Raw genomic sequence first — 18,641 nt, 5'->3', positions numbered from 1 at the left:
TTGGCAAACTTAGTCTACTAGATTTAAGATATGCACTGTGTTTAAAGACTTCCTTTAATTTGTTTTGTAAGCATCCATCAAAATGTGCTTTCTGCATGCAAGACTACGCATGCCTACCGTGTTCGATAATGTGACTTAGTTGATGTGATTTGGTATTGGATAAGCTTACATTTATCGGCAACATAGTTTAACCAAAAAAAAAATTACCTTTCCAGAAAATAAATGATTAACAAACATTTATGCGTTTCTTTGTTTTGTTGAGTATATTTACAGTATCTTAAAATTATTTCCTTACCATTTGTAATTTTACATGAGTCTCTGTTCCACCAGATATAATCAGTGCACGGTCCTCTGGATGTTCCTGTCCATATTCGTGAATCATCAATATTGCTCCATAACCTTCTGATAATGCAAGAGATTCATAGTTTTCCAAATTGATCTTCAGTGTTATTCCTTCAAAAATTATCAAAAATACTTGTATGTATCATAATAATGGCATCTGAAGACAATGGCATGGAAAGTATTTCATTTATTGTCAATGGTTCCTTTCACCATCGTAACTATCTCTTAATCCTAGTAGGTGCATGTTACCAAACATTTCCAAGCAATGATATACAAAGCATACCCACCCTCGTAATTCAAAGTTTCAAAACACAGACAGTAGGTGTTTGACATGTCACAAAAGCGCTCATATATTTTAGAGTATCACTGCCAAGCTGCTGACCAAATATATAAGTTTTTTGTTCAGTATTTCCAGAAAACATGTGACGAAGATATGCGTTGTGTGAATGTACAGACAGACAAGGTGAATGCGATAATATTAGTTACATAGTGTGCTAGTGACCTAATACGGTATATATGGGGTCAGTAAATTCCATATAGGGTGAGAGCGGAGCTCGAATCCCCATATGGAATTTATTGACCCCATATATATACCGTATGACGTCACTAGCACACTATGTAACGAATTTATCTTACCGACTATCTTAACGTGTAAAATTTAGACTCGGGACCTATCAAAATGAGCAAGTCTTCAATACAGTTAGCATTAACATGATTGAGAAACTACTTTTTTTTATCCTACAAAAACAGATGCCAACAATGACAACTTGTTAGATTTAAATGTGTTTTATGAATTTATTTCACTTTATCATCACTCTCTTCGACTGTTGAAACCTTTAAGATGTTTTCTCAGTACTATTTTGTTTTTCTAAAGGGACGTAACACCATTACTAACCGTGTATGAAATAAGCCCCGCCTCCTTATTACCTTATATGGAATATAAAGGGACGTAACTCCACTACTAACCGTGTATGAAATAAGCCCCGCCTCCCAACTAACCTAATATTAAATATACACGGTTTCCACGAGGACGCTTTTAACCAATCACATGCCTAGAAATGTATAGGAGGTAAGATAAAAAACCCTCTCCACGAGTTGGGTTTATTTTATTTCTTTTAGCAATTTTATCAGAATTTTAATTATAAACATAAAAAGACGTGTATTGTGTAAAAGTTCACAACTGAAATTGATTGCTCACCCGATATTTTTTTTTCGCCAAAATTATTTATTATTCATAAAAAAAAACTTTCGGTCAAATAAATATTATATCGCAGCAAACAGTGCTTCAGTACTGACATGGTTAATGATATGACTTTATTATGCAAAATCTCTGTCTTTAGTAATTTATGAGGTGTTTTGTAGTCGTGCTCGTGTATTCACCGTCTTTCGGTTTTTCTTTGCCTTGGCAGTTTTCTGTGACTTGTGAGTTTTGAATTTCCCCTTGGTATCTTCCGCCTTTATTTATGTTTCCTATAATAACTTTAGTATTTTATAAAGAAACTCAGGTTTCAACTCTCTCAGGATATTACAAACCCGATGGTCACCTCTCGTTGATATTGAATATCATTAATATGGTCATTTTAGAAATGTTCTGTTTAAAACTGTTTGAATTATTCATAGCACTAAGGTTTTCCTACCGCCGGCATAGATAGCCTCAGATGTACGAAGCACTATTTTGCGGAATGTTTAGCTTACAATGCTCTCCAACGTCCTGTTTGATTTGGTCTCCAAACTTTTTTTATGCGCGATCCACTTGTCAGTCTGATGTAGACGAAACGCGAGCCTGACGTTACAAATTATAAGCCTGGTATATTTCATTAGTGACTTTTTAATGCGACCGTCCATTCCACTTAAGGACGGAAGAAAGATACATTTGAGTTCTAAAAATACAAGGAGAGACAGATATGCATGTTTATACTTTGCTTTTTCATTTAAAAAGACATTGTTCTTGAAAGTGTCTAAATTTTCTAATGACAAAACAAATATCGCAACAATTAATTTTGTGTGTGCTGGACAGAATTTGTTATCTCTGTTGGCATTGCTGAAGCAGTCTATCAATGTCGAATATGCAGTATCGAATTACCTTTCCATTGTGTGGCTTTATTACATGTTTTGAGGTAACATAATGAACGTGCATTGATTCAAACATAATTCCCTTAATTGCAAAGAAAAACAGACATAATTAGGCGTAAGAAATGCATGGTACAGTAGCAGAACGATTGTATATATCTTGTAAACGCGTTAATAATATTGTTCTGCATCAATTGAAAATAACTGATAAGTTCAAATATTCGCCCATTAACGAAATTTGTTTTTCAAAATAAACAATATCGATAAACAGCTGAGTCAAAATGATATTCAGTCTTAAATGATATTTACAGGTTCCATAACAAGTGTTAATATGAAACAATATCCATATCTCAACACGAGTTTTTAAAACATATTACTCTTATGATATAAAGATTCCTTGTGTTGAATAGAAAACTTTACACATGTTGGTTTGGTCTTTTACACCTAGTAAATACATAGAATAGAGAATGGAAACGGGTAATGTCTCAAAGAGACAACATTCCGACCAAAGAGCAGAAAACAGCCCAAGACCACCAAGTCTTGAACGCAGCTAGAAAATCTCGCTACCGGAGGCAGATTCAGCTGACTCCTGAACAATAATATATACTAATTCAGCACAACGGATGCCATACTAATCTCCGAACCATACAAATTTAAGGAAAATGAACTACTATTAAAATTGGACTTTACCATATGTTGAGTGGAAAGACGGGGACACGTTAGTCATTTATTGTCATGACACATATCGATAAAAGGGTAACCAAGAGGATACCTGTTGAAAAGTACATGTTTGTTTGTGTCAGGGCCACTTCCGGGGTCAAAACGTAAACATCAGACATTTCTAATTTGACATAAAGAACATTTTCAGGAGAAAAATGTGAGTGCTATGTATATCATTAAAGGACTTTATATCTTAGTTAAAATGGGAGAATGTACAAAATGAAGTCCATCATGAACTCAAATCGTCATCATTGACCTAACGAGTAGCCATCTGAAATGTCAGAAATTCGTCACACATTGCATGATAAGCAATCTATATTGAAGCATTTTCGTAAAACCTTATTTTTAATCGCACGGGTTGGTATATCGTAATCAGGTGATCGTTTGAAAGTACTTTACCCACTATATGAGTCGGTCACAAATGAACGTAGACATATTCAGCTAAGAGCTTGATAAAACTTCTTTTATCGTTTTTACTTTTTCTGAATTTGACTCAGTATTGCTTTGAATCCAGGGTTGCTCGACGGGTGTCACAGGTGAAGCATTGTCACTCTTTCAAATCACTTGAACACAAACGATCGTACTTTTTGTTCTGTCCCTTTCTTGTAATCTGCAGTGACATTTTGACTTTTGATTTACCTTTATATCTTAATTATTCAATTTTATCTAATTGTAATTGGAATAAACAACTAAATAAACGTTGCCAAATGATGTGCTCATGGGACAAAAAAGCGATTTACTGTCGTAGTCTTAACTTGATACTCAGTCAGGCACTTTCTGAAATTCGCATGGAGGAACGTACAAAACATTTATGCAATGCTAAGGCATGTATTTGCATGATAGTATTCCGTTCAATCGGGGTTTTTTTCAAGATTTCTCGAACATAAAACTTTAATAACTTCGTTTCATACTTTAACTGAAATGAAGTGTTGATCATGTTGATGGAAATCTAGTACCTGAAGTAGCCGTTGGTACCCCAACTATATACTTTCGCGAATACAAGGTGTAACAGTTACCATAATGCAAGGACAGGTATTCATCAACTGGGCTGAAGAAAAAGAATACACTACGCATTTAATGTTTATCTAGTTGTATAAGAGTCTTGTCAAATTTTGAAGTCTTTACAGTAGAGTTTTGTAGTTGATGTTTAAGAAATTCCATATTATTCCCGAGTTTTTATAGTTGTGTCTAGAGCAATCATACAACTTTTACTATTAAATATAACTGTTAAATCTCATTCTAACGGCTACTGTTTAATTCTTTAAAAATAATTAATTACAAATCATTGATGAACTTCTAATTTTCTGATATCTGGACATCTAGTGATCATTTTTAATTGTGGTTTATCGAGAACACCTCGAGTATGTGGTGAAGTGCGTGTGACCCAATCAATAGTTCTCTCTGTTGTATGTTGTATATTGTCGGGTTACTTTTCTTCACCGATGTTTTTCGTCTTTTTTCGACTTATAATTTTCAGTGTCTTATAGTTTTTTTCCCTGTATCATTTTTATCTATCTAATGCAGTGTAGATTGAGAAGCTGTATTTAAATAAAACTATGTAAGGAATACAATTATGTTTTGAGAGTTGCAAGAGAGTTCATATGATGTCGGTATGTGTTTGTGTCTCTGCATGAGTTATTGTCTTTTTTACTTCTTTTGACAGTAGATTGCATACAATGCAAAAGATAAACGGTATTCAATGTATGTCTCCTTACGTTATTCTCGAAGGCAGGCTTTTTTCAATTGTTTTTGGTAAATCATGTCTATAAATCTTTTTAACTCGTTATTTCAATTATCAATACTATTTTTAATACATTGTACCAGTAAATGATACGCAAACCTTAATTTTGTTAACCAAAAAAAGATTGTTCATACGGATATGTTTAAGACATCGGTTATACACTCTAGATTATTGTATTACTAGTATATGATAGAATTAGCAATTTGGTTATCAAATAACATGATATACATGTCGCATATGCATATATCTTTTAAATGATATTAAAGAATTGCCGAGGAGAATCAAAATTCATAACAGGACCAGTTATAATTTTTTTTTTATCCTTGGTTTGTATGCGGTATTAGTTCCTTTTATCAAATTGTTAGACATGTAGCTACAACTATACAGATACTTACTTATCACATGGGACACCTCTAAATTCACAACTGATTACAAAATCTCTATACTGGTGACCAGCAAAATACCTCTCATTCCTGAGTAGATGATAAAAAAATATTTGCATGATTGTTAGTGTGTAGGTCCAAGCAGTACATTGAATTTATAAACAAATCTTAATATAGAAGGACATAAAACGTGAATAAATTGTGAATATCAAAAGAAATATAGGGAAATCTATAAAGGAACTGAAAACGTAGCCATCTGTAGCGATGATAGCTGCATGCCACTGTCTACGGACATGACTCATTTTAACCATGGTCATGCTTTATTTGCTTAAGATTAAAAACGTAACGCTGATATATGCAAATAGGTTGCGATCAATTGAAATAAGAATTTCTAGGAAAATCTTTTTTTTCCTATATGAATACTTAAGTGCGTTCCTTGGCAAATTTCATTCATAGAACTGTTTAAAATAGTGAGCAAAACATAAAATTATTAATCATAGTAATTCAGTTATGTCGTAAGCTGTTCGCTCTGATCAAACAATCAATGAACATTTATGCCTTTGCTGCTTTACTTTGCTGTAGAATGTCGCGTCAAACTCATAATTTGGCTCAGGCAATTAATCTAAATTAATTGATAATTTTGAATTTATAAAGACAAATGAATGCTCAATTTGTATTTGCTTCGCACCACCATGTAATATATTTTATTTCGTTTGAAATTGGTGTTTTCAAGTTTGCTATTAGTGGTAATTATTTATAGATGATATGGGAACTAGTATAACTAGTTCTGCAACAGTATGTACTATTTATAGAGTTTGATGTCGGGTGTATAATGCACGAGGAAAGTTTTGGCGGTTTCTACGGGTGGGATTTAATGGTACTATATAAAGTTTGGCATCTAAATGTAATATTATCGAAGGTGCTCGCAGTTGCGTCGAATTGAAGTTGGTCACATTGGTATATTGACAGTTGCTGCTATGTTTATTACATACGTACAGGCGTTGGAGGTATTAACCCAGGAAAAAGAAAAGATGTGAATGAGAAACAATGTTATATGTCAAGGATTTATATGTCAGTGGTTTGAATCGAAGAAATATGTACAAGAAAGTAAAATAAAATATTGTATCGCAAGAGAAAATGATATGTTACTGCGAGCAACTAATCCTATATCTGTGTTTGTTTTGTTTATAGCCTATTGAATTTAGATATTAAATACTTTAAATTCGGACGAGCAAGGCGAGGGAAAATTTAAAAGCTAATAATTTCATTCGACGCATGTTCGATATTTACATGTATGCCATCTTGAAATTATTACTTAACAAATTTCAGTTCTGATTGACTGCACTATGATTTTACTGGGGTTCTATTGGCTACAAGATATTATATGATTAGGAACATGTCCTGAACAGGCAAAATATTTAATAAGGCAGATAAGGAATAGAATTACCCAATGGGTATTCAAGACCCGATAAACACACGTTGACTTAATTTTAGATACAGCGAAGTACTCTGTAGTTTTCAGAAAGGTTAACCTTGTATGTCAACGTCATCTAGACTTCTCACATTCGGCAGTTAATACCATGCCAAAGAGAGCAGTCCGTTGTGCTGTGCGGATGTATAAATACGCACACAACACGTATTATTGGAATGTTTCTATAATTTCCGGGATATAAACTCTGTACCTTTTCTAAGAATGGAAATAAGTATAGTAAGAACAAAACCTGTAACTTTGTTTATAGTTGATGCTGTTTATAAACTCTGTACCTTTTCTAAGAATGGAAATACGTATAGTAAGAACAAAACCTGTAACTTTGTTTATAGTTGATGCTGTTTAATTCTTTAAAAAGAATTAATTACAAATCATTGATGAACTTCTAATTTTCTGATATCTGGACATCTAGTGATCATTTTTAATTGTGGTTTATCGAGAATAATACAAAACAGACATATTTACTTAAATTTGTCGTTAACTTGCAAATGAATACTAATTATTCACACAGGATGTAAAGATTAACTACGTCTAATAGACATGTTAGATAAATAACTATTGTTGACAATTGAGAGTCGAGAGTCTAAAGTTGAGACATTTAAATTAGGTACCATCTCAAAAGAGTAAAATTAATTATTGATTTACTCGGTACAATAACAACTTTTTAACATTGCTACCCAGGCGCGGATTCAGCCAATATTTTAAAAAAGGGCGGGGGGAGGGGGTGGTTTCCAACACCCGGAACAATATGAAACGTTTACCTCACTCGACGATAATGTTTTGCAGTTCATCTGCATAGAAAAGACTCAAACTACATGTCATGAATTAGAGCGTCAGTATTATATTTATAGGTTTTTTATGACATAGCGATATATTAACAAAAATAAACCAGTCATATACTAGGATATTCTATTTATTTTAATTAGAATCAGAATCAGATTCTGAGTCAATGCCAAAAGTATTTTTGGCACTTGCTTCCTTATGAATCGGTCATATGCAACTGTTGTCCCAGAATTCGCCTTTTGATGGTTATCTTATGGCTAAGAACATATCCATGTTATTCGATTTTGTCTTTGTAGTTTGATGTTTTTTTCATTTACTATGTCACATACAATTGATGGTATAGCACCCGTTGTGGGAGATATTTTTTTCTCCATTGGATTGGCCGTCGCATAACGAGTGTTTGTTCTTGCAAGGCTGATGGTCAGGACTGCCAAACGCAGTGGCGGCAGTAGATGGTACATTTCATGCAATTTATCGCCCTTAAAATGAGCCACAGGAACAGTCGATGCCAGAAATAGGACACGGAGTTCACCTTGATTTCCCAGAGAACCTTTCTATTTTAGCGGATAACATATATGCCAACCGTTATCCAATAATGACGCCATACAAAAGACACCAATAAAGTCATAAACCAAGAAGAGACCGTTCTCAACTTACATGCAAGAAGCTAAATCGTCGCATTGGAGAATGCAGAGTTAATTTCGAACATGCTATTCGCAGACTTAAATGTTATAAAGTACTTGGTACAATGTGACGTCATCCGCGCTGGTTTATTTAATTGACTGAAAATAATAAATTCCTTACTTTATCATGTTTCATTTTAATTTACATAATGCATTATGTTAACGATAGAAAAAAATCAAGACGACCCATTTAAAATGTGTATCGTCTCTCGACTCTCGTTTGTTGTTTGTCAAAAGTAATCATTGATCTAACACGTCTAATAGACCTTTTCAATAACTCTCGACACTGACTAATGACATCTACAATTAAAGAGTTTAACAGTATTTCACTATTCTAAAAAAGAAAACAAAACGGTCTCTACCATTATATGAAAATTTGTGGGAGATTACTTCAACTGATCTTCACCACATTTATTGTTCATATTCAACATTGGAAGTGAAAAGGTTACATCGCTCTTTGTTAATAATTGTGAAGGAACTCTTTTTAATTTTGATATACTTCCTTGATGGATAGGAAACAACTTGAAATCAACTTCCTGTTCGTTGACTTGAATAGTGGCCAACAATTCCGACTTTTAGCAGCAAATTGGTAGACGAGGTCCTCTATATTTCCCAGAGGAGTGTGTTCTGCTGGGAAATTAAATACACCAAAATCGCTGCTCTTTGGTAAAATCATTTATGGAACTTAAAATCAAACGTCACCCGGAAAATTTGAAGTAAAATTACAAATATTCAAAAACATGTTACTGAATACAAATTGAGTTTAACATCAAAGTGGTGATTTAAAACTATACAAAAAAGGCTACAGTATAGAGAAATATATAAAGAAATGGGTACATTATGGAGAAATCCGATGCCAAAAATAACAAAAAACTGTAGAGTCACGTGCCGCCCTTGTCAATAAACCTAAGAAAAAATTGGTTAAACATTCAATACTAAAATACAGGTCATTTATCATTTTTACTATTTAGTCAAGGAAGTTTGAAGCTCATTGTCTAAAAAGATGAAATTAAATATTAAGACCATTTCGGCCTTTTCTTCATACTCAATTAAGATTCAAAGTGACTTTAACTTAACAATTAATTAACTAAAAAAACAAGAACAGTATCGTTGTTGTACATGTTGTAGGTAAAGCAGACATACATTCTTTATGTGCCGGTCCCAAGTTAGGATCATGTAGTTCCATGATTGTCGTTTGTTCAATGCCAGTGTCCAGCAATAGAGGCCGTCTGGGATGAAGGTCGGAGAATTTAGACTTTAACTGGATAATGAGGGTATATTGGAGATGAACAGAAATTGTGCCATGCAACAGGCCACGTACGGCCCCCTCAAAGAATTGTCAAGGGTTGTTCGGAATAACTGATAAAAAGTCAAAAACAAGAGCAGCAAAGTAAAAAGTCATCTTTTACATATTATAATTAAAAAGACCATATGGAAGAATAACAAAATACAATTATATAGTTAATGACGTCTTTTTCATATTTTTTATTGACCAATATTATTTCTAATTCTGGCTCGTAATGTCGCAATGTCAACATTTCCCAGGTGTATAGGTTAATCCACAAATGTCTGAGACAAATGTACTTCAAATGAGCGACGAAAGAAGAGACAGTAAACAGGATACTTTAAAAAAAGATTTAAGGATGTTCGCTACTCTGTTTCAAAATAACAAGCTTTTTAAAAGACTTTTATAAATTGATAGTATATAAATAAAGAAACTAAAAAATGTCAGAAAAAATTGCTTGTTTTCCAGATATAAGCCATTGAAAATTTGCCTGGATTTCCCGATTTTTCATACATTTACAAAAATGTAACATTGGCACTTTTTTCCTTTCAAAAACGATGAAAAAATAACAAGGATTTTATAAGATTTTCAAAGATGACATTTTAAACTATATGTAATCAAATTATGGAAAGAAAAGTAGGGGATTGGGAAAAATTTGTAATGGCACTCAAAGATAAAACCAGAGGATTCCGAATATCTGGCAAACATTCAAAAACAAGAGGAGTGAACGTTTAAAAATGAACACAAACAAATCTTTTATAAAGGACAAAAATTTAAGTGGGATATTGTGTTAATAGTATGGCATTTTGACATCATAAACAATCAACTATTGAATTATTAAGAATAAATTTGATTATTCCTATTATTTTTACAAAGGTGAAGGATAATGATATTATATAAATTTAACTAAATGAATAGTAAGAAAGAATTGTCTGTATATCATATGCATAAAGCTCTTCACTTCGCGTTATTCAAATGAGTGTGCATGTGTGCGTATTATACATACCAACTTAGATGAGTAAGTTCCGCATAAAGTAGCTCTTTTTTAATATTTTCTGGACTTATGGTTCCCGACTGTTTAACCCTATCCGTATCATCACTGTACTGGTCATCATAAAATGTGTCCGATTCCCCGTAGTCATACGTGTAAACATCAGAGTTCCAAATATCTGTGAAATTGTCTAGGCGTTGTTTAATAGCATCGTCAACGTTTCCCTACAACAAAATGATTTTTGAATGAGAATACATACGTATGATTATAAATTATTCATATTGTTACTATGAAAACTGTTATTGCGCTTATATACCTTTCAAAGTTTTTGTGGTGTTGCCATACTTTGGTTTCTTTTCAAGAGTATCACTGTTGTTACTTGAGTTGATTCTTGTTGGGTTTTTTTCGAAAGGTGTTTGTTGCTCAATCTTTGGTGTTGTGGAATGTGTTTCGTGGAACGTTGTTCGTCTGTTAGAATGGTAAATTTAAGGGGGTGTCCCACACTTTGACTAAAATAGATTTGGCTCGTTTAGTTTTCATAAAGTTTTGACAGAATATTTTCTCTGACCTGTTGACAAAAATATGAAAATTTCAAGAAATTTGAAACACACAGTTTACAGGAATTATAATTTGGTTGAACATATAGCAGTTTGGCAAACACTAATTTTGATCGTTGAAAAGCTTGATTTCCCCTTTCTTATAGTATGTGATTAAAACGTTTAGCTGATTTTTAAGAGCTAACTCCCTTAGGTGTTCTGTACCCCCTTAAAGCTTGACGTATTGTATATATACTTTTTTAATGTTTTTAGTCGCCTTGTTGATATTTTCCTTCTTTTTCTATCTTAATTTGTATACTGAAAATCAATTAACGAGTTTTCAACAGCGGTTAACTACATGTATACTACATTGTCACTTAAATACAACAGTGTTACGTGATTTGATAAGTTCCTATGCGAACAGGTTAGAAATTGGCTTGTTTTTCATTTGGACTCCATGGCAATAGGGAAAAAATCTATAAAATGAGCATCGACCTCATTTTAAACTACTTCAGATCTTAAATGTCTTACCCCTAATAATATCTGTTGAATAAGTTGACTTGACAAACCGACAACTTTGGTTCGTCGTATTGGATTCATGTTACATATTGTAATAGCTGGCAATTTCATCGGCTTGAAATCTAGTTTAACATTAGTCTGTTTTGGATAAGATTGGTACAGAATCAACACATTATACAGTTGATAAGCTGCAAATCCTGCAAGTGACAAAAATGGCATGATCCATAACAGTCTTCGAAAATTGTTTTTTCTGCAGAGAATATGTGATATTCCGTGAATATTTGAATTTTTACCATGCTCTTTCAGTTTCTCTAACAACGCTGTTTCTCTGTCTTCTTTAGTTGTCTAAAATAAAACATTGGATAAATTAAAAATTAAACATTAACTTAAAATGGTAAGAAAATAGTATTGCTTACATAACACTTTATAAAACTAATTCAAAAAGATTGTGAACGTCGACAGCTCAAGGGATAACGTTTTTTGGAGCCTCAAAAGTCGAGGTTTACTTTTGTTACAAATGGTGCATGGTACTGAGGGTCATCTGTCAGCTAATGGAACGGGCGGTCATATATCCAAATTATATTGATCGAATGGACCTGATGTTTATCTAGTTTCTTAGTAAGATGAAAAACAGGCCATTACCGCTATTTGACAAGAAGCGCCCTGAATTAACCTAAAATATAAAACCATTCAAAAGAAGAAAAAAAACAATGACCAGTCCTGATTTATACTACAAAAATTCGAGAAAAATAAATTATGAAAGACAGAAATCAACAACCACTGGTTTACAGACTCCTGGCTTGGGACAGGCCAAATAAAAAGCTTTGGAGTTAAACATGATAATGAGCGCTCATTTAATCGTGGTATAGTGGTGTAGCAGTAGATATGATATACATAAACTTAACATTCCCCGCTTGATGTAAAGCAACGGAAGCCTCGATGCAAAGACGAAAAGGGGTTGACATGATACACGTAATCGTTATAAAATTTAACTTCATGGTTCTTATGCAAGCAAATTTAATAAACAATGATTTTATACAGTTGTTTTATTGTTTTCACCATAAATAGGGATTTTTTTTTCTATTAGATTAACTTAATTCAAAACCAATATAAATATAGTTAACATATATATTTTATTTAACTGAGTAAATTGATCGGCAAGTGAACGATACATAGACCTTAAATTATTTTTGGTCTATCCCAGTGATGACATTTGCGCGGGAATTTCTTCCATTAACATCGTAATTTAATTTACTTTGGATTATAGTTATCTTTACATGTAATGTGACAGGATTTAATATGATATTATTTGTCTCTTCTTCTATAGTACATAGTTTGACGTCAGGTTTGTACACATGAAGTCTCTAGTCTATAAAAAAGCCAGTAATAGAACGATAAACAGATAAGCAACTGTCTAAGGCTAAGTCTTAGGCCAAGTAAGGGAGATGAAAAAGCCAGTATATGAACGATAAATAGACAAGCAGGTTTTCTTCGTATAGATACCTTAAAAATCACCCACTATGACTGAGGACATTATTTGATTCATTTTAGCTCATTAGCTGTCACTCGCCAAAAAGGTTCATTGCGGCTCACTGGCTAATATTTTACGATATCAATGTGTAGAAAAGCCGACAACCGATACATGTATGGTTAGATCATATGTTTTTGTACGTCATATGAATTCGTGCTATGCACGCCTTTTCAATAGAAATTGTCACAATGCATTCTTAATAGCACGAAAACCCATGAGAAGAGGATATATATGAGACAATATCTGAAAAAAGTCTAATTTCCATGTCCCGCACTTCACCAGCAATTATTTTTTTATTCAAACATCTTTTTTGAAAATTTTAAGTTTCAGTATAAACTAAATTATATAATGCACCAACTCCTGCCAATAAAATTTTGTAATTTAAATGTTCAACCCCCCTAAAATCATGTTGTCCCCTGTGTTTTTTTGAAAACTAAATCATTCAAATAATATCCAAATTAATTAAATAGGCATCCGATTCTCACATATAAGATATATTATATAATAAACTTGTCCCTAATCTGTCTTTTTATCCTTTATAGCAGTGTTTAGACGTACCAAAAAAAACATCCGTCATTCTTTAATAATCATAGAAGGTTAACAACTAGTCTGTTTCCCGGCCGTTATTAAAATTCGTGACAATACCTTAATATTTGTATATTCCGAAGGCTTACTGAATGTTTTACGGAGGGGACCAACCTAGTCAGTAACAACGTACTATTGTGAATTATTTTTTCGGATAATAATCTTTTAGACATGATACATTAAAACCGGGCACAGGACGTTTGTGCTTTTTTAACTGTAAAACGATAGGACATTTGCGCTTTTAATTTTGATTCACCTGTATTAAATTGACCGGACATTTGCGCTTTTTACCTATAGTCGCCTACCTGTGATCGTAATGAGAAGTAATCATTACGTGAATAAATTTTACTTACATTTGTCATTAATTAGTTTACATTTACACAGTCTTGAACATGAAGTTTAAAGTTATAGAGACTAGTAAAGAAAAAAATGTATATGTCTTGATGGATTTTTATATCGTTTCATGGAGATGTACCGTTAAACATTGTAATGCAAGAATTAAAACGGACAATGGGACTTCTAATATTTTGAGTCAGAAAAATGATCATAATCATCAACAATGCGACGACAGAAAAATTGAGCGCCATCAGCTAAGAGTGTATGCAAAACGAAAGGCTGATGACGACCGCACATAGAGACCATCAAAAATCATTCGTGCTGGATTGAAAGATGTTGGTGAGGATTCTTTACATCCTAAGGATTTAAAGTCTGTTTCAAAGGCAATGTATAGAGTGAGAAGAAAATCTCAACCGGATTTTCCTAAGTCAAGAGAAGAGGTTCACACTCTTTTTAAAGGTTATCCTGTACAGATCTCAAAATTCGAAAATGTTCTTCAAGTCAACAACAGAGAAAATGGAATAATCATCTTTACATGTACAACCAATTTAGAATGCTTGTGTAATGTTGAAAAAAAATTTATGGACGGAACATTTAAATTTTGCCCTAAATGTTTTAAGCAGCTCTATACCATTCATGGATTTAAAAATTGGAACTATATTCCCCTTGTATTTATTCTGTTGACTGGGGAGTCTGAAGAAATATATTATCATTGTTTTACCAAGCTAGTCGAAGTTTGTGATGAAAGAAATTTGACTTTGAAACCTAAGACGGTCCCAAGCCCGGATAAAAGAGGAAGGAAGTCATAGATATAAAAAAAAGCGCAAATGTCCATTTTTAAAAAGCGCAAATGTCCTATGTTTTGAAGCGCAAGTGTCCACAATAAAAAGCGCAAATGTCATATGAAAAAGCGCAAACGTCTCTTGCCGTTAAAAACGGTGTCATTGATAGGCAACCATGAACACAAAGAAAAATGAATCCGTGAAAGTGTTCCATGTTTATTCCATTCAAATAAAGACTTGTTATGAAAATACCATATATTTAACTATTTTATAAAAAAAAAAAAAAAAAAAAAAAAATCAACATTATATCTTAAACTTGTAATTTCAATTTCAAGTTTTAAAAGTTCCTCAATTTAAAATAATACATGATATATTTGCCTGATCTTATATTTCTGTAATTAAAATGCCTTCAAATACATATAATGTTTATTTTTATTTTATTTTCCACAAAACATTTTAGCTTAGTTTAAATGAAATTCAGAACAGAGAATTAAAACACTGTTGAAGAGAATATACATATTCGTGTTAATTCGCCTCAGTTTAATTTGATAATTCAAGTTTGACATTTAACATTTTAATCCGCAATCCACGTTTACCCGACAATCTTGTATATTGTATTTTCTCAATGGAATAACATAACGTGCAAATGACCATCTTTTCAATAAAATATTGTTGGTGTTTTTGGCGACTATAGCAGCAACATGGCCGTTATTAAATAAAAATATAAAAATTTCGCTATCTGATAATTATAGGTTAAAATGTTCATTAAAATGTATAATATTTGTCTTAAAACTACATATAATTGGCATTTTAGAATGACATGAAGTTCATCTTCAATAGTAAAGCTTCAACACATGTCATCTCATGGACTTCTTTTTTGTCGAGCCTTCGACTTTAGTCGAAAAAGCGAGACTAAGCGATCCTACATTCCGTCGTCGTCGGCGTCGTCGGCGGCGTCCACAAATATTCACTCTGTGGTTAAAGTTTTTGAAATTTTAATAACTTTCTTAAAATATACTGAATTTCTACCAAACTTGAACAGAAGCTTGTTTATGATCATAAGAAAGTATCCAGAAGTAAATTTTGTAAAAATAAAATTCCATTTTTTCCGTATTTTACTTATAAATGGACTTAGTTTTTCTGCGAGGAAACATTACATTCACTCTGTGGTTAAAGTTTTTAAAATTTTAATAACTTTCATAAACTATCCTTGATTTGTACCAAACTTGGACAGAAGCTTGTTTATGATCATAAGATAGTATCAAGAAGAAAATTTTGTAAAAATAAATTTCCACTTTTCCGTATTTTACTTATAAATGGACTTAGTTTTTTTTGCCAGATACAAGACATTCACTTTGTGGTTTAAGTTTTTAAAATTTTTATAATGTTCTTAAACTATCCTGGATTTCTACCAAACTTAGACAAAAGCTTGTTTCTGATCATAAGATATTATTCAGAAGTAAATTTTGTAAAAAAAAAATTCACTTTTTCCGTATTTTACTTATAAATGGACTTAGTTTTTCTTCCAGTTAACATTACATACAGTCTGCAGTTAAAGTTTATAAAACATTTATTAGATTCATAAACTATCCTGGATTTTTTACCAAACTTGGAAGCTTCTTTCAATCAAAAGACAGTATCGAGAGGGAAATTTTTATTGATGTTTTTCCTCATTTTTGTTGAGTCTGCGATTAACAGCAAACGTAGGCGAGACACTGGGTTCCGTGGAACCCTTATGAATTTTTTTCATACTTTCCAGTTTCTATTTTTTAAGTGAAGCTACCCACATTTAAATTTTGCAAAAGCACATTTGTTTTTAATTGACAGAATATTTTTAACAAATAACAGTTGGCCAACTGCATATTTTTAAGTCCATTTTCGCTCAGTTGAATAGAAATTCCAATTTTAACTCTTCGTCGTAGAAATGTCAATATCATGTTAGTGTTTGTACATTGTACGTACAACATGTATCATTATTTCAAAATGTGTCATTCCCAGGCAAGATTCACTGAATAACCACGAAATATTTACAGATGATAAAATATTTACACAAAAAGTCATGAATCTGTATGAACGTTATGTACGATGAAGTTAATTTTAAAGTGTTCACAAGAAAGTAAGTATGACTGTAAATTTTATTTAAAGTCGGAGCATACATATATATATATATACAACTCGTCTAAACATCAACCCAACAATGTTAGATCTGTAAATTTGCTTTCGCAATTTTTTGGTTCTTCCCTCGCCGGGATTCGAACCCATGCTACTGTGATATCGTGACACCAAATCGCCTGCACTGCAGCCGTCCCGCTAGACTACAAGACCACATGGGCTCTTAAAAAAAAGAGCTTTCGCTGGCCGTGTGTTACCTTTCCTCGTCAGTTTTAATCTAGCGGCGTACTACAGTACATGATATAAGGCATGAAGATGTTATTGTTACAGATCAGCTAAATTATCTATAGTAAAGGATCCTACAAATTAATGTAATATATATATATATACTTTAACCGTGAGAAAAAATATAAGCTTTGGTGAGCTCTATAACCGACTATCATATAAAAACCGCAATGTATGAACGTTACACAATTAGAGATGAACGTTTGACAAATGCACGTTATCTGATATACACAATTATACACGATTGACGAACGCACGATACACGGTTAAGAATGAATGATTGATGAACGCACGATACACACACGATACACGGTTAAGAATGAATGATTGATGAGCGCACGATACATGCACGATACACGATTAAGAATACACGATGCACGCACGTTACACGGAAAATACACGGAACGATGAATGATGAACGCACAATTGGTACACGCACGATACACGCACGATACACGATGAACGCACGAAATAATGGTCAGTTTGAATTTTAGAAGGTCTGCAGACCTTCTAAAATTCAAACTGACCACACGCACGATACACGTACGGTGAATAAACGATACACGCACGGTACACGCACGATACACGATACACGCACGATGAGCGATGAGCGTTACACGGAGGATTAACGCAAAATGAATGATGAATGATGAACGCACGATACACGCACGATGCACGATGAATGATAAATACACGATACACGCACGATACACGATGAATGATAAATACACGATACACGAACGATACACGCACGTTGAATGATTCATTGACGAATGAACAACGAAGGCTTTTTACGCGATTCTCAAAGCTATTTTATTTAGAACAGTATTTAAAATTGATATGCATTTTAATTAAAGGCAATACTTGTAGCTGTTTTGCCGATACCAGCATAATAGATAATATGTTATTTTGCCAGCTCAGATTCAAATAACTTAATTAAAGTCGGCTATTTTATAGGCACTTGAAATATTTGTGAACTTGGAAAGAAGCTCCTAACAATTAAAATATAGTGTCTTGATTTTGTTCAGCCTGATAGTTCAAGTTTACGGCAAACGAAGGCGAGACATTGTGTCCCGCGAAACCCTTACTAATTTTATTTCATACAGTTAAAAATCAAAATTTTATTTTTATGCATGCAATGTCCGACGCATTATATCTACAGACAGTGACTGGTTCTAAAAATTATTTCAACTACATGTTTGATATAATTGATTGCAATAAATGAATGATCTATGTATTTTTATTTTCATGTTATATATTTTTTCACTTTGACGGATAAATTTTATAAACGATTATATATGTATATATCTAACAAATATTGTAAGCTGTTTTCGTATTTACAACAAGCATAAAAAATTATCAGAAATTATTTGGTTCTTTTATGTTAACATGCACTGCAAATTGTTGTAGTTCTATACATATATACTTATCAACAGGACATATTAGGTTATAATTTCACCAATAAATG

The 18,641-nt window shown here is 32.7% G+C and overlaps 1 protein-coding gene across 1 annotated transcript in view; it reads right to left on the bottom strand.

Moving 5' to 3' along the window:
- The window catches only part of LOC143079835 (epithelial sodium channel subunit beta-like), a 47,382-nt gene that overhangs the window by 16,154 nt on the left and 12,587 nt on the right, over positions 1–18,641 (bottom strand). The window contains exons 2-6 of the mRNA XM_076255465.1: positions 11,555–11,887; positions 10,503–10,711; positions 5,269–5,346; positions 4,089–4,180; positions 296–453 (exon numbers count right to left, since the gene is read on the bottom strand). Coding sequence (XP_076111580.1) covers positions 296–453; positions 4,089–4,180; positions 5,269–5,346; positions 10,503–10,711; positions 11,555–11,887 — 870 coding nt within the window. The remainder of the gene's footprint in view (positions 1–295; positions 454–4,088; positions 4,181–5,268; positions 5,347–10,502; positions 10,712–11,554; positions 11,888–18,641) is intronic.

Source organism: Mytilus galloprovincialis, chromosome 6 (assembly GCF_965363235.1).
Source record: "Mytilus galloprovincialis chromosome 6, xbMytGall1.hap1.1, whole genome shotgun sequence".
In the NCBI taxonomy this organism is placed as follows: domain Eukaryota; kingdom Metazoa; phylum Mollusca; class Bivalvia; order Mytilida; family Mytilidae; genus Mytilus; species Mytilus galloprovincialis.
The sequence above is the reverse complement of the archived record's forward strand: the minus strand, read 5'-3'. Positions and strand labels throughout refer to the sequence as shown.